The sequence below is a fragment of the Dreissena polymorpha genome, chromosome 13 (assembly GCF_020536995.1).
Source record: "Dreissena polymorpha isolate Duluth1 chromosome 13, UMN_Dpol_1.0, whole genome shotgun sequence".
Classification (NCBI taxonomy): Eukaryota; Metazoa; Mollusca; class Bivalvia; order Myida; family Dreissenidae; genus Dreissena; species Dreissena polymorpha.
Window position 1 is genome coordinate 19103788 of NC_068367.1, and position 23212 is coordinate 19126999.

The 23212-nt window shown below is 35.2% G+C and overlaps 1 protein-coding gene across 4 annotated transcripts; it reads left to right on the forward strand.

The window, feature by feature from the left end:
• Positions 1-9815: 9815 nt before the first annotated feature.
• Positions 9816-22950, forward strand: LOC127856517 (uncharacterized). 4 transcript variants are annotated; one of them, XR_008038084.1, is made up of 8 exons: positions 9816-10044; positions 10869-10998; positions 13657-13808; positions 17709-17742; positions 18634-18771; positions 19668-19751; positions 21438-21628; positions 22484-22950. XR_008038084.1 is itself a non-coding variant. In XM_052392795.1 (7 exons), exons 2-7 carry the CDS (start codon positions 10990-10992, stop codon positions 21486-21488), a joined length of 468 nt encoding a protein of 155 aa, XP_052248755.1. In that variant the 5' UTR covers positions 9816-10044; positions 10869-10989; the 3' UTR covers positions 21489-22098. The 4 variants fall into 4 exon arrangements, 2 of the variants coding, with proteins under 2 accessions (XP_052248755.1, XP_052248756.1); XM_052392795.1 differs by lacking the exon at positions 22484-22950 and having other exon boundaries at positions 21438-22098; XM_052392796.1 differs by lacking the exon at positions 22484-22950 and having other exon boundaries at positions 13682-13808; positions 21438-22098.
• The last annotated feature ends 262 nt before the right edge of the window (positions 22951-23212 follow it).

Below are 23212 nucleotides of genomic sequence, written 5' to 3' on the forward strand. Positions count from 1 at the left end.
GAACATGATAAGGTTGCAAATGCAGATAAAAAACCTTGGCAATATCACGCAGTGTACATGGCTTGACAGCGTGCTTAATGTAAACCGAGTATTGATTATAGCTTGATTATAGCTCACCTGATCTCAAAACTATTTATCTAGGTTGCTCTCCTGTCCTGGTTTATATGTCGTCCGTCGTTAACTACTTTCTTCAAACGACATCTGATTATATGTTGAATTTTTTTCCGAAACTTAAAAGAAATTATTCATGATGACTTTTACAGTTGTGAAAAATGATCTGGCGCGTCACCAGAAGTAACTTCCGATTTGCATAACGATTATCTTGAACACGAAATATATACCGGTATTCTGATTTTGAAAATAAAGGTTTAATAAGTTGTTTATTGCCTTTTTTAATACATTTTATGCAAGTATATATGCTGCTATTTATAGAATTTAAGACATACGAACTATTATAACGTAAAATAAAAATACAACTATATCAGACTATATGATATGTGTCTTCATATCGCATATTATCTATTTAACATTAGTTTGTTCTACACCATTGACACATATGGTGCGTTTGTATTTCACTAAGACGCAGTTTTCTTTCCATACATTCAAATCATTCATTCATATCTTATTCCATTTTTGTAAATAAAAAATCTAATCACGATACTTTTTGGTAGAACATTGAAGTGCGACTGTGTTATTCATATCAAACGGTCCATTGTCGGTAGCTTTGCTGGCTTTTACAGATCAAAGTGTGTAACATTGCAAAGTATCTACTTATATTGCCCCTATCACGACTTCAAGGTTAAAGCGGGTCACTCTTGTGAGTGCACACAATTTATATAGACATTACGCGCACGATAATTTTATACATCTTAACCAACAAGAGTCGCTCTTCTTGGTTTAAAATATTATCTGCATAAAAATAATTGTAAATAATATGTACAAATTGCCCTTTTCCCGTACCCTTTTACTGATTGAAGGATAGTGAAATAAAACTGTTCAGAAAATATTTTTTGAAAAAATTAAATGAGTCGCGTGATGCGAAAAAGAGTCTTATGTTATATATGCATGCGCCTCGCATAGTCTTGCTGGGAGCTACCACGTCCGCTGAAGAGACCATGACTCATGCCGTGATTAATAGCGGACATTATAGCTCCTGACCAGACTGGGCGGATGCGCAAGCTCGGAAGGCGCTTCGCTGGCCTAATATGACATAAGAGACATGTTTACATGCCGCGGATCATTTGATGTTAATAATGTGTTTATGAATTGGAATGATATATTCAGACAAAGCATTTGACCTGGAATTATTGTCAAGCTGATGCACTGTATACATTTTATTAATATCAGAGGACATTTATGAGCTCAATAGTCATACTGTCGTCATTTTCTGTTGAAAAATGATATGAAACATTAAGCTTATTAATCAGCGTTGTGTTCATTATGACAGCGTTGTATGTACATTTTCGATGCATTTGTACTCGTTCATCGCTGCCACACTCACCAATTGGTCTCGAACATCGGCTTGAACGAAATATGTCACTCCTTTTAAGCACCATGATTCATATACCGATAATTAATAATAATAATATTATTAATATGATGATGATGATAATGATGGTGATGATGATGATGATGATGATGATGATGATGATGATGATGATGATGATGATGATGATGATGATGATGATGATGATGATGATGATGATTATGATGATGATGATTATGATGATTATTCGGGTTGTATGGAAATTACCCGGGTGTATGGAAAATACACCATGGACACGTGACCGGTCTAAGCCTATCGCATGAGGTCATTTTTGTATGAGGTGAGAAATAAATTACTTCCGTATGGAAGGGATGAACATTGTAACAAGGACATTATATTGCATATAACTTCCTCGAGTCTTTGTGAGGTTCATTTGAATATAACATTCTTTATAGGGAAGCAAAGGGTTGCAATCCTTACACACTGTTTTGAGGCATAGATTTAGAATGCTTTGCCGACGAGTATGTAAACGCTATTTTAGAAACGATAGTGAATCGCAATAAACGTATAATAACTTTGAAACATAAGTAAAGGGTTTCTTCGAAAACCACTGTCATACAAACGTCACGTCTATCGAAGTTAAATTGTATAGTGCGTCTCTAACAATAGACATTTATAGCGAAATTGAACATCAAGTATTGTATGATATATTGTTTTGGCATATGTCAAACTAGACATCATTTATGTCGCCATCGTTGATTTTGTTATGTCGACAGACGGCCAATAAAAACTGTTATTGATAGATCCTTAAGTAAATATATTTAAAGAAACAATAAATAATAACAATAGCGCATATAATCTTACGTTTATCAAATGATGTGTATACTCAGTTCATTGTTCGTAGTTTTTCGAATTTAACCGCGATTTGTTCAGCCCTTCGAATGCAGTCGGTCAACTCCATTTAATAATGCGATTAATGTTGATAACAAACAGATGATTAAACTTACAACTTTTCAATTAAACATCCTTTCTAAGCCAATGTACTGTATTTCAAATTATATTTACACTAGTGCTTGATTTATTTTCAATATTCAGAATGCGTTGAGTTAAGAATTCCAAATGTATATATGTCTGTGATCGTATAGTTATAGTCACAATACGAGACGCGTTGACTAATTTTTGGAAAATACCAAATGTTTCGGTTTCGGGTGTGTGTCGTCAGCAAGCGACAACAAAAGGTCTAGATAAGATCTGTATAAAATTACAAAGATTTGCAGAAGCGACCAAATATTATGTAAACAAAGACGCTTGTCGTGTCCTTAATGAACCAAATATATTTGGATAAAGGCTTACATTAAAGCAGCAGAGGCTTTAGCTATCGGGTTACATTGGGCACTCCTCGCTTTGTGAATAGCAAGTTAGTTACATTACAAAACCCTAGGGTGTTATCGAGAGCTTAATGTGTAAAATAAAAAGAGTTGTAAGCAATAAATTGATGAAGACCCTAAACTTTTTTTGTACTGCAAGTTATTTATATAATTTTAAGATTATCTTTTACATATAAAGAATGCTATGTTGATTTGGGTATTATACGTATAACAAACATTAGTACTATTATGACTACTACTACTACTACTACTACTACTACTACTACTACTACTACTACTACTACTACTACTACTACTTCTACTACTTCCATAACCACCACCACCACCACCACCACCACCACCACCACCACTACCACTACTACTACTACTTCTACTACTACTACTACTACTACTACTACTACTACTACTTCTACTTCTACTACTACTTCTTTTTAAACCCGGATATCCGTTCCCACATTATGTTGACAACCTATACACTTGTTCAATTATTATTTTGACAGTCCGGACATTCGTTCCGAAATTATGTTGAAAGCCCCGGCTCTGGATCATACATTATATTGACATCGGTTTCTACAATTAGATGCAAAACTTAACAACATATTATGCACTTATTCAAATAACTGTAATATATATGTGACAGCAAGAATGCAGGAACTAATGTTCGGGATGTCAATATAATGTAGGAACTAATGTCATTTCATAGTTGGCAGTTTTGTTTTGTTTTACTCGCGAACCTGTTACTTTAAATCTATGGGGAGTGTTGTTATTACCGATAACTGACACGTTTTATTTAACTCGCGGTACAAGTCAGAACAGAACAATACTTAATTACAACCCAGGTATGCATGATTCAACAATATATTGAGACTTTGGTCTGCTTATTTGATGTTTGGTTAACCAATCTTCAAGACTAATTGTTCGCCAAAAGTGTTTCGAAGTATCATTTGTATCAAGATTATATGTTTTTGTTGAAATATTTTCCAGTGCACGTCATAGTTGCTCAATTAGAATTAAATATTTGTATTAGTATTTCATCAACGATTTCACCACCACCTTATTGTTATCAGTTATAATCAGTTGTTTATTGTGATTTAATCACCTCGAATGCATGTATACGCGTTTAAATGCGGCACCTTAGGAATTTCCAATTTCTATACGCCTTTAAGGTGTATTTCTTTCATCAAGCTTATCCTTTACAACGAATCCAAAAATTCTATAGTTTTGGGTTATTGGCATAATTGCGGTCGCGTTGGCTAATTGTAAAAAAATACCAAATGTTTCGGTTTCAGATTTAGGTTATTTGTCTTCTACAGACGTCAACACAAGTTTTGGAGAATACGTTCAAGTAAAAAAAATCGTCACTTTGCCAATGTGCAAAACTAAAGAAGCTTTAGGCCTTACATTCAATGAACACAGGTATTAATTTTTTTATTTATTTATTTCTATATATAACCAGTTTTTAACTTGGCTTAGATTTAAAAAAACAAAAGTTATGTTCCTACCAGAACGATTTTAGATCTCGGTGAAGATTACATTATAATAAATTTTCTGACCAAGTTTCATGAAGATTAGACTCAAACTGTGACATCCTCAGCGTTAACAGGATTTTAATATTAATATATGGGCAGCCGACCCGCCCCTTGGCGGTTATATTTTACAACGGACCGGAACCAATTCCGAACTCAGCTGATATATCATAAAGACAAATGTTTCGACCAACTTTAATGAAGATGGGACCATAAATGTGACTTTTAGGGTGTTAACAAGGTTTTATATATCCATATAAGAAAAAACTGCCCTGTCCAATTACGGTAATGTTGGTGTTTTTTTTCAACGGACCGGTAACATTTTCGAACTCAACCGCTCTTTTATCTAACAAATCTTCAGACTAAAAGTTATAAAACCCAGACCATAAATATGACGTGTTTAAACAATGTTTTACAATAGCCATATACGGAAAACGGTCCCGCCGTTGGTGGCCATGTTTTTCAGGTTATTACGTGGTGGTATTACCAATTCGAGTACTGTAAACCTGTTTCCATTTGGTCTATCAGACATTCTTCTTCGTGATGCACGTAAATGGTATTTGTATTCTTATTCGTCGACTTAAAAATGTATACGGATAATGCTTTAAACATGTTGAGTTTGATTAGATAATTTTTTGTAAAAATAAAATAAAAATTGGTTAGATAATCAGTCTTCGCCATTAAATTATAAATCATTATTCACATAAACAATAAATCAACAGCGTATACTGGTTTATTACATAAATTATCACATAATAACTTCTATACAACATTAAAAAAAGAGTCTCTGTAGCTTTATTGAACAGGCATATGATATCACTTGTTATATTAGTATAGTTTGCGAAGTGGAAAATTTTCCATTAAATCGTATACAATCGATGAACATTATACAAAGTATTGTTTCAAATACATTTGTTGTCTTTTTCAAATGTCAAACTATATAAAAAAAATATATTTTGTGTCGCCATCTTTTATTTTGTTATGCCGACAGACGGCCATTTTGTCAGACGTACATCAGATACTAGTAAGTGACAGGTAATACAGTTCATCTGCATGAAAATGGAATGCTGCTGTCGGCCGGGTCTGATATAGTTTTCACATTTTTTGCTGCACTACTTGTAACACAATACGGTCTTGAATGTACCGATTAGGTAGGCAATATAACAATACGTAGCAACTATTGGATATAAAGATCACGTGTATATGACGTAGATGTTGTACGCATACAGCTAGTAGAAGAGTGAAAGCGGGTACTACTTCCTTCATTACTTGGATAGAAGATAGACGCGGACAAAAATGTAAAAGGCGGAAATAAAATGTAAATCACTATACGAACTAGAGCTATTAATACAATAATACAACACGCGAGGATATTACTGACTCAAGCTTATGTCCAAATTTCATTTTTAAACATAAACAAGAAATTAACAGGAACATTAGTTTAAACCTTAACAGAGAATTAACATTGTAAATTACATATAATTATATTTTACCTTCGTCTGTTTTATGTCCAAATTAAAACACATTAAAGTTAAAACGAAAATGCTTGTACCTGCTTATACAGCCGATAACAAGGCAACGATTACATGAGAGTGTGTATTTAACACTATTTTAAACTGATGTGCAATGGAGCGTCATATGGAGCTGAACTAAGCACACGCGTTTTTCAATTGAAATTATGAGTTTTAGTTTAATGTTAAACTTCCTCATTCTATACATAGATTGTGACGTCACTACGTTATTGTCAGTAAGACCGGTGTGTACACAATCAAACGTCCTATATTTGGATGCAATGGGGTGGCTTTGCAATAAACTGTTTTAGTCGTTGATGTTTAAGTACTTTTCCGATGAATTTGTATATTTGATTTTATTATTCATCCACCACAACGGCGTCTTCTTCGTTACTGTGAAGGTTCACAAATTAGGGCACATACCTATAGTATAGAAGTTGCATAGTACAGCCGTATTGGTCAGGTGTGTGGCTGGATCCGTTCGTGTTTCGTTTTCGCTTTATTACGCATACACGTGTTGAGTAACATATTAACACTGCTTAAGATAATTCATTCCCCATGAACAGACGATTAGTCGCGCTCATGTTACAGGTATCGCTTTATAATCGCGCTTTGTGTTGTCAGGATAGTTAGGTGTATTTGGTATGCATTTACATTTTCTTTAAAAAAAAATAAAATATATAAACAATAGTGAATCGCACTAAACGTAGCATAATTTTGGAACTGAAGTTAAGAGTGCTTAGAAACCGGCTTCCATAAAAGCATACGTCTGTGGAAGTAATGCTTAATTTACAGACAAATATGTTGTTATATAAGCGGTGTTGTGAGCGCCTTTTGACAATAGACATTTCGTACTTTAAATCGCAATTGAACATTATAATACTCCTACAGGGAGGCCACTCTTGGTCGGTCGGTCAGTCTGTCTGCATGAAATGATATGGAAGGTTATACCTACATATTTTTCGAGCGATTAAAATAAAATTTTAAATATTTCGTCGCTTACTGGAAATGTGAAAGACTTTTTCATTCCCATTGATCCACACATTATTGTGCTATTTGCCCTCTACCATAGCTGACACAACGGTGTCAAAGCTTTTGAACCAACGGTGTCAAACCTTTTGAACTTGTGATTATTTTTGAAAAATAACATTTTTGTCTACTTTTTCCTGTAAATCGTTGTAATGATTTTGTGCATGTGTATTGGCTATATAAGGCTCACTATCGAAATAAAGACAACCTATAAGTGTTTTATTAAAATATAACATTTAATGAACATTTATGACAAAAACCATATACGTGAAAGGATTGTTAAACATTTTGGAATTACCAAACAATCGTCACTGAGAGAAATAAAAACTGATAGGCCGCATATCCTTACAATGAGATAATCCTTGACCTCTCGCGTTATGTATTCATTTGGTTTCCCATCTTAGGCATCCATTTGGTTTCCCATCTTAGGCATCTCATACATGAACATGATTTAAGAATACCAAACTACATTTATGGTGATTGTTTACACCGTAACAAATCATTGTTCATGTGAAAAATACAAACATGTCAAAGTTGTCCAATACCGCTGCGTGTTTGCAGAAAGTCTAGTATTGTTTCGCTCTTTTTATTCAACAAAAGCTGGAGCAAACTTCCTGCTAAAACAGGTTGATAACAGTATTGTCAATTATTTCATGGTTGTAGTATGAGCGCTGATTATGGCAAGGCTTATGAAGTAACATAAATATGTGTCCATTCCGCTATTTGCAAGTAAAATGTACTGTCTATTGTAATATAATAGGCATCCATTCTTCAACATACTGATTCAACGCATGATGCTTTGCGTACGTAAACCTTAACTTTGGGATCCTGTTGTTACCAGTGACATGCTATAGCCGCACTTCCTCGAATATAATTCAGTTTAATGTAAATTAGCATTTATTTCAGTGAAGGCTAGTTTGGATTGATTTATTTTGCACTGCATTTTTTGAAGGTTTTTATGACCCTTAATAAAGTCCTGCAATTCATGTTTAGATTTGGTTTGTCGAAAACGCCTTAATTTTTCTTATTTCTGGTATTTAGTTTGATAACAAAGACCATCCCATCATTCCGGTTGCTCGTTCTGACGATTTTTATGTTTAAACTTTTAACTGAGGATATACGCGTTTCCACATGCAACCTCCAGCTTTCTGAAACAATGACACACAATCTTTATAACGGTGACTTGTATGACTTTTTATACAGTTCATGAATGTATTGAATAATGCTTCAACGCGTATAAAAATGCATTTTGTTTAAAGATTCTGGCCACTTATAAGTGTCAAATGAATATAAGTGTTCGATTTTTATTATTGGTTGCTCTTCTTCCACCGTCGCAGCCAATCTCAATGTAAAATTCCCAACAAAAGGGAAGTGATCTGAGGCGAAAAAAACGTATCGACGTACAATCAAAGAGTCTTACACTACGTCTAGCGCGATTTCTGCCATCTACCTCACTCCCACCGTGGACAATTTTTCGTGAGCGTGGAAAATCACCGCGATCGGAAGGTGTTTCCATCATGATAGATCGCGTCGACAGTGGCTGAACACCGCGGGCGTTATCGGGAAATCGATCTCACGGTGTAACATCGTACAATCAAAGAGTCTTATCGTATAGACGGAATGATGCCTTTTGATGTCAACCGATAATGTACTATAATATTGCAACTATTAGCAGTACAAGATACATTACACTTCATTTCGCTATATTCAATATTCTACATGTGGACACTTTTTATGCAACATAACTCTGCTATAGAAAGGCCGAATAAGTTGTATGTATCATCTCTATTGGCACGAGGTATACGAAAATCGTCCCCTTGATAGGGAACAGCGTCATTATAAGGTTAATTGTAAATTGCAGTTTATCTCCTTCAATTAAGTCATCGAAATCCTCTATACTCGCATTCAGATCACCACCTATCAGCAACAAAACGTCACAAATATCAGATTGTATATGACCTACTTTTTCTGGCAAGAGTTCGATTCCGTTACTTTTAAAAGGGTAATGTACGGGTAATTATTATGTGGAACATATGTGTTGTTTTTTTAATAAATCCGGTGAATAATTTATCGGTGAATAGATTAATAACGTCTGCAAATTGTTCGCAAAAACGCTTTACTACACCCGCCTCTAAAATAAGTGTATAAAGCGTAGACTACTTTGATACTGTAAGTCTATTTTAGGAAAGATTTAGGTGTTAAATACCCTAAACATGCATACAAGCCGCTCCGAAAGTAAAGGATTTTTTGTGGGAGCATGCTTCTGGACCAGCCATGAGGCGTATGCTAAACATATGGTTTTGGACATTCCTGATTTATTTTTAACTGATTTTAAATTGAGGTTTCAATAATATATGTTTCCTATGTTATGATTGCACGAACGATTATCGCGTCCGTGAAGTAGTCATGCAAAACGGTTTAATTATGCATATGCGTTTACTTCATTACAGTAATGCATGTTCCCCAGTTATTGTTTTGGTAAGTGCAAAAATCGTTCTTTCCTCTGGTGGTAAAACCAACGGGTGATGGGATTCGCTGTGTTGTTGGTTTTGATATTGGTGTTGTTAAATCGCGTTTTGCTTTTTCGATCTTTTAGGAGAAGCACCAGTGCCGTCACCCGTGCTAGCCAAGCCCGCATCGGTCTTTAAAAAATATCCAATTTCAAAGCCGCTGCATTTCTAAGGAACGCTCACATTCTTTTATTTGCTGGCTTTTATTTCGAAACAGGGCCAGTATATTGCTGTTTGCTTGTTCATAACGCTTTAGAAACTACATTACAACGATTTGACGACCCATACGTCATAATACAAGTTTCCCTGTTGATCAGTTTTCATTCATTCGTTCTTGTTGCTATTAAATAAACTCATTTCTAACAGAGCGACTCTGGTCCCTGGCCGTCTTTACCTTATATGGTAATCATAACCATATATGTCACAACACAAACATCTATAAATAAACGTTATGAATGAGTGTAATATGACCATATATGAAGAAAGCGTAATCAAATAACGTGCGAGGGGTACCGAATGGAGAAACAAGAAAAAACATCGTTGGAATAATCTCCCCTTTTGATTGCACACGAGCTTTCAAACGGTTGAGATCCGGTATTGTATACGTTTGTGACATTGTTTTGAGATCAAGAAGTCATTTCGGCGCTTATATATTTCAGTTTTGTTTTTGAACTTGCAATAGCTATCTTTTAATTGTGATTTGGTGTATTTCGACGTTGTAAAGTGTATAATTCAAAGTGGCATTCATTTTCGCGACCTAGTCCTAGTAACTCGGTGTGAGTGAACGAAGGATTTGTGTTTACTTTTCACCTTAAGTTCAACTGTGCGTTTTATTACCCATTTTGTGATCTATTAAATTTTAAAAACACGTGCTTCGCGCATTTGGACACTTACAGTGTGTTTTACACTAGTGCAATAATTGACACGTTTGATGTGTTTATAGTGACTGTGATATTTGCATTGATTGAACACTTACCAGTGGATTGCAATTTTGAGTGACACTTTAATACTAATTATTAAAAAACAGGTGCTTCGCGCATTTGGATACATTCAGTGTGTTACACACTAGTGCAATTATTGACACTTTTATCATGTTCATAGTGATATTTGCACTGAACACTGACCAGTGTATTGCAATTTTGACACTTATTGATTATTGAAAACTAGTGCTTTTTAACTTGTGTGACCTTTATTTTTATTAAAGCGTGATTGATCTGTTTTGTTTATATTCTTTTTGTGTAGTTAGATACACATAAGACAAGTTTAGTCGTCCTTATTAGTCTTGTTGCAATAGTATTGTTAAGGTAGTATTTGGGTTGTTAAGACTTGTCTTTTTATAATTAGTAAATTTATTACGCAGGCTCTTTTGAACAGGATGCAGTGTTGTGTCAGGAAGCATTTTCCTTTTATTTTTTCAGGTGCCCAAGACAGGAGAAAAGTGAACAGTATTGCTGGGGACTCCAATGCTCATCGGATTAAGGATATTCTTCCTGACGATATAGCTGTCAAATGCCTGCCAATCTCTGATGAGAATATGTAATGACAATGGTATAGCACAGTAATTACAGTTTTAGGTTTGTTTCTATTAATGGTATCACATGTACACATTCTTCTAAAAGTTAAAACAAAATGATTAATGAAATAAACAAAAGGTTACCGTTTAAACAGTATCCATATGTCAGTTATAAAAGCGTCATTGACATCGCATTTCCAAACTGAAACTAATGATTATTTCCAGAAGTTATATTCAGATCATTACCCATTTGGGCAATGACGTCATATTAAAACCAACTGTTCTTGCCGTTGTTGAGTCATTGGGTACACATTTTCTACTTACATGCCGTAGTATTTTATAACAAAGACAAATAAATATTGATCTCACATTTCTTCAATAAGACTACACCTGTGTAAATTTTTTATTGTTTTCTACGGCTCTAGGAGAAGTGCCCCCCCCCCCGGAGAACTGCCCCCCCAAAGATTTTTCACTGGGCGGAGAACTGCCCCCTCACTGTTTTTGTATAGGGCGGAGAACTGCCCCCCTGCTGATTAATAAGGGGCGGAGAACTGCCCCCCTGTCAGAATTGATGACCCGGAGAAGTGCCCCCTAATTAAAGAAATAGCGGTGATATATAAAGCGAGTATTATAATGACAATAACGCCAGTAACTTTCTTGCTATTATGTATGGAAATTGAGTGAAATTTCAAAAGTAATATAAAGTTGTACAAGTAATAAAAGTTATAAAACGGCATAAAATACCTGCCTCGGCATGGACGTCATCACGTCGCCAACTTGATAATCACGTGATTTTCGTCAATGTGAACAAAGAAAAACAAATAACTTTTTGATAATAAAAAGTTTTTGCGGCTAAATTATTTGATATTTTCCCCGTAATAAAAACAAACAATTAGCATGCAATTTAATCCATCCTTATGCCAGCTGAAAACAATAATTTATTTGTTTGTTTTCGCCAATTACGGATTTGGACGGTTCAATATAATAAACCCGTATGCGGCTTTATTCAAAGCTAACAAGTTCTTAACAATTAAGGTCGGTCCGGTCTACCAATTAAAAGATTAAAAGATCGCGGTACTTATCGTTAGCGGTAACAAGTTCTCTGCCTGCCTTATTAGCTGCTAATTAAAGCAACTGTTACCGATTTTGTTTGTTTGGCATGTCGACATGATCTGCTCAAAATGCAAACTGCGGACGACTCGACGGTCTGGCGATGCTACCGACGGATAAGGTGCTAGAAGACATGAATTAACTAAACAACATAAATAAATTGCTTATAAATTCAACTTCACTTCACTTTTTTCTTCAAGTCAGCTAAATTATTGCCTTTGCCTTGCCTATTAATTTACTTTTTTATATGTCAATTAACGTTTTTTCCATGGGTCAATACTATCTTTATAATGTAAATTAATTCCGATGTAACTTTTCCTCCATAAGTACCGAGTTGCACGTCTATATTTAGTTGCAACACATTGCCAGTATTAACACGCACGCGTTTCCTGTGTGGATCTCGACTATGTTTCGCGCTCTTATTAAAACACGACTTTTACAAGGCATTCATGTATAGTGAGTGGTGCAGATGCGTACCAAGGGCCTTAAACAGTATTATCACATGCCTCTAGACAATTTGTGTTATTCAGTTCGATAAATGGTAATATACTTGTACTGAAATTAAATTGTTACCGGATAAAATGTGTACGGCGATAACGTAAAATTACCCGTAAGTATTGTTTTCACTACGTAACTAATAACTAATATGACACCGGGGGGCAGTTCTCCGCCCCTACAGATTTGATGGGGGGGCAGATATCCGCCTACTAAATTCTGACAGGGGGGGCAGTTCTCCGCCCCTACCGATTCGATGGGGGGGCACCTCTCCGCCACCTTTAAAATAAGGGGCAGTTCTCCGGGGGGGCACTTCTCCGGATACCGTTTTCTACCTAACAAGATGTACATAAAAACGAGTATCTGTTTATTAAATTAATAATGAATGCGGATGAATAAATGTCGGAAAAAATGTCCTCATGCACGTTGTGCTGACGCGCGTCAAATGTTCAAGACAATTCGGGGAATGATCATGCAACAAATAGCTGGAAAATTTTCCCGAGCACTTTGTGCCGACGTGTGTCAAATATTCAAGACGTCTAGGTCGTACATGGTGTTTTGTTATGTTTATGCTGTTGTGAATAAGGGCCATCTGGCACACGTGATACAAATGTATACCAGTCTTTTTTTAACAGCTTTTAATAAGTTTTGCAACATTGTAACGTAATGAACTAAAATGGATTATGTTGATATCAACAGTCGTTTAAATGTTTACTGTTTTTGTAAACATTTTTGAGAAAACACGAAATGCCACCATTTAAACGTGATACTCATAGTTTCTATAAATGATGTAATTATTTCATTTCTTTATACTTAAACAGTTCAAATGTCAAGTCCTAAGCTTCGTATGATTACAGTATTTGTCATCAATATAAAGTTAAACTTATTATGCTGATGTCATCATGTGCAATGATTGGCATCATTGCGTTTTCTAACTAATTTGCATGGTTATATATTTTATTTAAGCGTGTGGAATATTTTACAGATTGTAGGGAATTGTAATTGCAAACTTTTCATTTTGATCTTGAGGCAAAGCATGAATTTTCCTTGTGTATTCATTCATGTATATTTGTGATTTATTTACACAGACATTCGCCAACTCTGTTTTCAAAGGTGCCAAATTTTCTTGTGATCGTTTTCGCCAGGCATTGTTGAGAGACTTGCGGAAGATGGATGTTCAACAGCTGTATCTTCATCTAGGCTCAAATGACATTCTTACGAATGAAGCGGTGTTTTACCGGTACATATACAATTTTAAAAAAAGCTTTGATATTTAAATTTAATGTAGTTGTTTCCCATAACTATATAAATTTGCAAAACTAACATTTTAATGGTTTATTCCTCAATGAGTCATGGAAACTTGCAATCATTTTAGAAGTGTTATCTAGTTTCTAATTTATAAATAAAGCATTTCACAATATTTTCTATTATCCATGTTAATTTGACATTTTATGCTCCCCCAAAAAAATTTGGGGGGGAGCATATAGTCGCCGCTTCGTCAGTCCGTCTGTCCGTCCGTGAACAATTTTTGGATTCTCAGCAACTAAAGGCCGGAATTCAATGAAACTTAATGGGAAGCTTCACTATTAAGAGGAAATGTGCATATTATCAGCGGGTTCTGGTCGGATGATTTGTCACAGAGTTATGGCCCTTTTAAATTTTCTATTAACTGTACATATAGTGCAATTCTTGTCAGGGCTATTTCTCAGCAATTAATGACCGGAATTCAATGAAACTTTATGGGAAGATTTACTACCAAGAGGAGATGTGCATATTATCAGCGGGTTCTGGTCCGATGATTTTTCACAGAGTTATGGCCCTTTAAAATTTTCCATTTACTGTACATATAGTGCAATTCTTGTCCGGGCTATTTCTCAGCAACTAATGACTGGAATTCAATGAAACTTTATGGGAAGCATCACTACCAAGAGGAGATGTGCGTATAATCAGCGGGTTCTGGTCGGATGATTTTTCACAGAGTTATGGCCCTTTGAAATTTTCCATTGTACATATAGTGCAATTCTTGTCCGAGCAATTTCTCAGCAACTTATTACGGGAATTCAATGAAACTTTATGGGAAGCTTCACTACCAACAGGAGATGTGCATATTATCAGCTGGTTCTTGTCGGATGATTTTCCACAGAGTTATGGCCATTTGAAATTTTCCATTGTACTGTGTACATATAGTGCAATTCTTGTCCGAGCTATTTCTCAGCAACTTATGACATGAATTCAATGAAATTTTATGGGAAGCTTCGCTACCAACAGGAGATGTGCATATTATAAGCCGGTTATGGTCGGATGATTTTTCACAGAGTTATGGCCCTTTGAAATTTTCTATAAACTGTACATATAGTGCAATTCTTGTCCGGGCTATTTCTCCCCAACTACTGACTGGAATACAATGAAGCTTTATGGGAAGCTTAACTACCTTGAGGAGATGCGCATGTTATTAGTGGGTTCTGGTTAGATGATTTATTTACAGAGTTATGGCCCTTTGAAATTTTTAAGTTACTAAACCATCCATTGTATTAATTTGTCCAAAGTTATGCCCCTCAAGACGTTTCCGTTTATCTGAATATATAGTACAATATTGTGACAAAAAAACCTTTGTGGAGCATCACCCGTCTCAAACGGTTTCTTGTTTCATTATTTGCTGTCTACAATTAATTTTACATGAAATAGCAAATGTTTTATTTATGCGCATAATATTAACAATATAATTATACATATTTGTTTATGTAACTATTTTGATAGGTAAGTCAGTCTGCAAAGAAAAAGAACACATTTGTATATATTTTACTCCACATTTTTTATGCCCCCTTTCGAAGAAAAGTGGGTATATAGTTTTCTCACTGTCTGTCTGTCTGTCTGTCACACTTTTCCTGTCCCCTCTCTAATTCAAATAGTTTTCATCTGATCTTTACCAAACTTGGTCAGAAGTTGTATCTAGGCAATATCTAGGTCAAGCTCGAATATGGGCCATGCCGGGTCAAAAACTAGACCATGGGGTCTATTAGTGCATTTTAAGGTTTTAGCATGGTGTCTGCTCTCTAATTGAAGTAGTTTTCATCTGATCTTTACCAAACTTGGTCAGAAGTTGTATCAAGACAACATCTAGGTCATGTTCGAATATGGGTCATGCCGGGTCAAAAACTAGGTCACAGGGTCACTTAGTGCATTTCAAGGATTAAGTATGGTGTCCGCTCTCTAGTTTGGGACTTATTTTGCATTTCTAAATTAACGTTTTTTATGCCGCCGAAGGAGGGCATATAGTGATCGCACTGTCCTTCCGTCTGTTTATCTGATGTCTGTCTGTCCGTCCGTCACACTTTGTGTTTAGGTTTCGAAAAATGCTCATAACTTCTTTTGTTGCTTCAGATGTAACATTCATATTTGATATGCATGTGTACATGGACAAGGCCTTTCCATATGCACACAAATTTTTACCCCATGACCTTGACCTTAGGGTCCGTGTTTAGGGTTCAAAAAATGCATTTAGATTTCGAAAAATGCTCATAATTTCTATCAAAGCATTTATTGGGGGCATACGTCATCTTATGGAGACAGATCTTGTTTAACAATTTAATTGAAAATAATATGTTGTCAACATGAAGTGTATATATGCAAGATCACATTCCCAGTGACAACAACTCTTTAATTGTTGACTGTATTTTAGCTGGACTATTATATATGAAATATATATAGTGGAGCTATCCTACTCACCCCGGCGTTGGCGTTTCCGTGAGCGTGCAAATGTTAAAGTTTGCGTACTACTTCAATTATTTTCAATGTCCATTGACATATTGCTTTCATATTTTGCATACTTGTTTACCAACATGATCCCAACCTATAAACAAGAGCAGACCACTGTATCAAGCATTTTGACAGAATTATTGCCCCTTTTATACTTAGAATATGCATATTATTGATAAATCTATGTTAAATTGTGCGTACTACCCCAAATATTTCCTATGTCCTTTAACATATTGCTTTGTTATATTGCATTCTTGTTTACCAACATGACCTTTAACTTACAAACAAGAGCAGACCACTTAATCAAGCATTTTGATAGAATTACGGCCCCTTTTATACTCAGAATATGCATATTATTGATAAATCTATGTTAAAGTTTGCGTACTACCCCAAATATTTCCTATGTTCTTTGACATATTGCTATTATATTTTGCATACTTGTTTTCCAACATGACCCCAACCTATAAACAAGATTAGACCACTGAATCAAGCATTTTTATAGAATTATGGCCCCTTTTTTACTTTGAGAATTGGACATTTTGCTTAAATTCACATAACTTCTTTATTTATGATAAGATTTTATTAATACTTTGACAAAACAACACTTACCTGAATACCACAATGGATTCCACCCGTGCAATACCAGTGCTCCAGCTAGGCCTAAATCGAAGGGCGCCCCGCCCTGCCCTCCCGAACCTCCGCCCTGACCTTCCTAGGGCCCCCCCTGCCCTTAAAAAAAATAAAAATTTTTAAATTTTTTTTTTACATATGATGATTAATAAATCTCTTATTAAAATACATTGTAATTAATTTATTCCTTATTGTAGTAATTAAATTTGAATTGTTTAATGACAATGGGAATAATTTATTCTTACAATTATTGATAACACATAAATTAACATGCATGAGGAAGCGTTCTAGAAACACCCGCGCGCTCGAAAGTGCCCTTTTGACAAAATACTGCGCGTCCAAAGTGCCCTTTTGACAAAAAATCCCCCTGCCTTTTTCAAATCCTAGCTGCAGCACTGCAATACCCCACGCCCCAACCCAGAATCCCTGCCCCCCCCCCCCACCCCCCCCCCCCCCCCCCCCCGCAAATTTTTTGTTTTCCTTTTTATTTTTGAAAGATCGTCAGATCGTCTAATAAATGACCACACCCCACGTTATACCCCCCTCTCAACCCCCCTACCCCCTCCCCAAATTTTTTTTTTTTTTCCTTTTTTTATTTTTGAAAGATCATCTAATAAATTATTGAATATGAACAATTTCCCCATGATGGCTTACGTTATACTGTCTAGCATTCGAATAGTCGAGCGCGCTGTCCTCTTACAGCTCTTGTTATCTATTTTTATTAATGAAAATGATTGTATTGAAATAATTTCAGAGATGTAGCTGACTTGTGCGATTTGGTGCATCAGGTCAGTCCAGACACTGAGGTTGTCTTTTGCAAAGTTTTCTGAATAAAATACATTTAATTTAGTGGTTTGATAAAAATAGAAAATGCCCAGAGCCAGTAGCACTGACACTTGCAGTGTGATATAAGAAATGGCAAAAATATTTTGAACCTTCTCCCATAACAGATATCTCCCTGTTAGCTAACAAACGTTTTTTTGACTGATAGTTCAGTCACATAAATGTGAGGGGACTGTCAGGATGTTTTTTTTAAAATAATAATTATTGATTAAGTGATAAGAAAATATTGAAATTGTGTTCATTGTTATTTGAACTAACTTTAAGAAAGTATTGAAATTGTGTACATTGTTATTTGAACTAACTTGCTTACATTACGTGCATTTCAAGGATTAATTATGGTGTCCGCTCTCTAGTTTGGGACTTATTTTGCATTTCTGGATTAACTTTTTTAATGCCGCCGAAGGAGGGCATATAGTGATCGAACTGTCCTTCTGTCTGTTTGTCTGATGTCTGTCTGTCCGTCACACTTTGTGTTTAGGTTTCGAAAAATGCTCATAACTTCTTTTGTCGCTTCAGATGTAACATTCATATTTGATATGCATGTGTATATGGACAAGGCCTTTCCATACCCACACAAATTTTTACCCCAAGACCTTGACCTTAGGGTCCGCGTTTAGGGTTCGAAAAATGCTCATAATTTCTATCAAAGCATTTATTGGGGGCATACGTCATCCTATGGAGACAGCTCTTGTTTAACAATTTAATTGAAAATAATATATATGTTTTCTTATCTAAGTTAATGTCAAAGTTCTTGTTTAGTAGGTATTTATTGGTTAAAATGATGAAAAATAAATGTTAAATATATTTTTATGTTTCACAAAGTTTTATATTTAAAGAAGGCGCACAATCGGTGTCCAGAATGCAGGGTTGTTTGCTCCAACGAAGACGCTTTGCTGAGCCACTTCTGCAGTCGCCACATCAAGCAACCAGAGACTGGAAAAGAGAGTAAAATTAAGCTGATAGGCTCACCAATGGTATGACTTTAAATCACTAACTTGTGTATGCTTGACAAGCATTTTGTGTACAAATAAAGTAACAAAAAAAGGGGGTCAACACATGCACTTTCCCATATAATGCTTTCTGTATCTTTTAGCAACTAATGACACGATTTTGTGTTGACATACTCAATATGATAGTTATAGCCCTATATAACTGGTATGTTCATTTTAGTTAATCTTTCTATTTTATTAAACCTGTTTGTTTTAGCTAGATTGCTTGAAAAACACAACCAGGATTATTTTTATGCCCCCGGATCAAAAGATCGGGGGTATATTGTTTTTGGCCTGTCTGTCATTGTATGTGTCCATGTGTGTGTGTGTGTGTGTGTGTGTGTGTGTGTGTGTGTGTGTGTGTGTGTGTCCCAAAACTTTAACCAAAACTTTAACCTTCATCATAACTTTTGCAATATTGAACATAGCAACTTGATTTTTGGCATGCATGTGTATCTCATGGAGCTGCACATTTTGAGTGGTGAAAGATCAAGGTCATCCTTAAAGGTCAAAGGTAAAAAAATAATCAAAGTGGCGCATTAGGGGGCATTGTGTTTCTGACAACCACATTTCTTGTTAGCATTGTCTTACCCCTGTTACATGCAATGTACATGTGGCTTATTAAATTGGAAACCCTGGTTTGCATGAGAATATTTTGCAAAACATAGTTGAAAAAACATACATGTATACAAACTTAGTCATTACTGTTAGTATAATGAGCACCTCTATTTCTGAATATTTTGATTGGATGGTTATGGGCCTTTATGCTTGTGTCACATTTATGTATGTGAAAGTGTGTAATTAGACAAAAGAATTTATATATTTTTATTTTTTGGGTAACAATCACTTATTTTAGAGTTATTTATAAGTAAATCTTACAGATTGCATCTGCTAATCATGAACTCAACGAAGTCAGCTCAAGGAAGTGGAAGGCATGCTTGGAAAATAGAAGTTTCCATTATGAAGTATATTTCAAATTTGTAACCAAATGAAGTGACAAGATCTTGAATGAAAATTTGATTGAACATTTGTTATCTGTCAAGAGATACAGTTTGAAGCGAATGAATTAAGTATTGCCTATTGTCTATAAGTTAATTGTGTGACCTGAACCCTGTGAGGGATATTACTTATTTTTATACGCCGGTTTTGAAAAAACGGGAGGTATTATAGTTTCACCCTTGGCGGGCGGCGGCGTCCATAACAGTGTCCACTCTCTAATTCAAATAGTTTTCATCCGATCTTCACCAAACTTGGTCAGAAGTTGTATCTAGACAATATCTAGGTCAAGTTTGAATATGGGTCATGCCAGGTCAAAAACTTGGTCACGGGGTCACTTAGTGCATTTGAAGGATTTAGCATTGGTGGCTCTCTAATTGCAGTAGTTTTCATCTGATCTTTACCAAATTTGGTCATAAGTTGTGTGTAAATGATATATAGGTCAAGTTCAAATATGGGTTATGCCGGGTCAAAAACTAGGTCGCGAGGTCACTTAGAGCATTTCATGCATTTCGCATGGTGTCTGCTCTCTAATTGAAGTAGTTTTCATCCAATCTTCACAAACTTTGGTCAGAAGTTTTATCTAGACAATATCTAAGTCAAGTTCAATTATGGGTCATGCCGGGTCAAAAACAAGGTCAGGGGTTCACTTAGTACATTTCAAGGATTAAGCATGGTGTCCGCTCTCAAATTGAAGTAGTTATCATCCGATCTTCACCAAATTTGGTCAGAAATTGTGTCAAAATGTTATCTAGGTCAAGTTCAAATATGGGTCACGCCAGGTCAAAAACTAGGTCAGGAGGTTACTTAGTGCATTTCAAGCATTTAGCACGGTGTCCACTCTCTTATTGAAGTAGTTTTCATCTGATCTTCAACAAATGTGGTCAGAAGTTGTATCTAGACAATATCTAGTTCAAGTTCAAAAATGGGTCATGCTGGGTCAAAAACTAGTTCACAGGGTGCATTTCAAGGATTTAGCATGGTGTAAGCTCTTTAATTGAAAGAGTTTTCATCCGATCTTCACCAAATTTGGGCAGAAGTTGTGTCTTAATGATATCTAAGTCAAGTTCAGATATAGGTCATGCCGGGTCGAAAACTAGGTCACTTAGTGCATTTCCAGCGTTTAGCATGGTGTCCAAAACCTTCAAACGGGTGTATCTTGTGACAGTTTAGCACTCTTGTTTATTACATTAAAGCCACACACCTTGAAATTAAATACATGTTACTCAGTACATATAGATGCAATTTGAAAGTGTGCAAAATTGTCATTAAATCTATAGCCTAGTTAGCAAGTAATTTATTTTTTTATATTTTAAAACTGAATGTATGATTTGTATACGTACATGTTCAATTCGAGAAACACAATTATTTTTAAGTTTTAAAGCACAAGAAAGACGGATTTCTACCTTGCAACCACCAGATATATTCTAATTGGCAAAGATAAAATATGTTTCTTATTTATATCCAAATTTACTATGCCAGATATTTCATTTCAAGGTGTGTGTGGCTTTAAGGAATGTTTTTTAAATGGGTATATTACCAAGATCTGCACAGCCAGGGTGATATTAACCTTCAGATGTTAAAGCTTTCTAAGAATTTTAAGGCTTGCCTTTTATACTTGAAATGATAAATCATTAACATGTTTTGTTCTTTAGGAACATACAAACATTTCCCACCCACCATGTGGATCAAGATGTTTGGGCTGATGATTCTGGGTCGTATGTGTGGACAAGGTGGTCTTCATTACATCATGATGCAGCTGTGTATTCAACAACATGTTAACCTGTCCCAGCGGATGTTGATGCTCTTAAATCTCTTAAATGATGTTGAGAAAAATCCAGGACCGGTACTTTATGACAAAATATACATCGTTTATTGAATAACTATATATATTTATTTTAACATTAAAGTGATTTTTTTCTTGCATTTTTGTGCCTTTTGTTACTGAGAACTATTTTATCATATGTTGGTGATTGAAACCCAGGACCTGTAAGTGCTTCTTAATATTTGCAACAAATGACAAATCATGTTAAGTTTTTGAAACATCTGTTTTTTGTTCAGTTAAAGGACATATTGAACTCACTAATTGCTAAGTTAACTTAGATGCATCAAGTTTTTTTGATGATTTCTACTTTCTGTTGAATCATTATCCTTTCCAAAGCCAGAGAGATATAGTGTTGGCGTTTTCCATCGGTCAGTCTGTCAGTCCATCCATCTGTTTGTTACAAACATTTTAGGGCTTCATATCATGAATTTAATAAGATTTCAACATGGAAAAATAAGTGTATGCCATATTCATACAATAGTGCAAATTTACTTTTTTTCTTTCTTTTTAGATTAGTTATTAACAGAAAAACAGAACAGTAACATACTTTTATTACATTAACAGAGGCTCTGATTAGATGTGTATCTGCGTAAAGAACTCATAGAAAATATCAATATATAGATAAATAAAACAAAAATAGAGTTAAACAAATCATGGTGAAATCCACAATACACACCAAGAGCTATTAGTAGGCTTATCTCCATTGACTTATTTTACAGTAAATCTCTTTTTTTTGCCTTTTCATTAACATTTTCAATCAAAAATAACATTTGTGAAAAACTTAGTCAATGATTATAACTAAAGTTAAAAATGTGGACACTGTAAGTTAATTGACTTTGGCTTCCAATCTGCAGTTTACAAAGTTGCTTGTTATAGGAGTATTCGTGCAAATGGATATCCTGCAAGGAAGACTTCCACTCCATAGGACAGCAAGATGCACATATCATCTCTCATGTGGTTCAAGAGAAATGCTGTAGATGGGGAGACTGTACCAAAGTCCTGAGCTTTAATAGTCTTGAAAACCATGAACTTAAACATCTCTATGATGTGAGTTTAGCACTGTGTATGAACTGGTGTTGCTTCATTTTCTGCATATCTTTATCTCAGTCTTCTCTAGTTTTGATGGTCAAATACATATTGTCTGCCAGTTTTTTCCCCCAATACTGCCGTTCATCGTTTGCTTGCATCAAGAGTTTTAAAAGAAATTAAAACTCATTTGTTTAGTTAGAATCTTATGAAAGACTTAAATGGCCATGTTTAATACAATTGTATAACAACATATATGAGCTAAAAAAATAGTTGGAATAATTAATGTTTATATGAACATAACAAATTTACTTAAAATCATAGTTCTTGTTTTTGTCTGCCACTATAAGAACCAGAACATAAATCTTACTGAGTTTTCTCAATTTTAGCTACTATTCGGACATGGACTGACGGACAAATGGGCAACAATGTCGCAATTTGTATACCAAGTTTTATAAGAATTGTTTCATAAAAGTAACCAATGTGTCTGTTCTATGTCAAGGTAACTACTAGGATGAAATACACAAAGATTTTGGTTCACAATAGGGTAGGCTCCGCGTGCCGTGAACCGGGCAACAG

Excerpts from the sequence above, each read along its gene's own strand:
- LOC127856517 (XM_052392795.1), top strand. Across the intron at positions 17,743-18,633 it reads TGTGCGATTTGGTGCATCAG|AAGGCGCACAATCGGTGTCC; the intron begins GTCAGTCCAGAC and ends TTATATTTAAAG. Across the intron at positions 19,752-21,437 it reads ATAGAAGTTTCCATTATGAA|GAACATACAAACATTTCCCA; the intron begins GTATATTTCAAA and ends TTTGTTCTTTAG.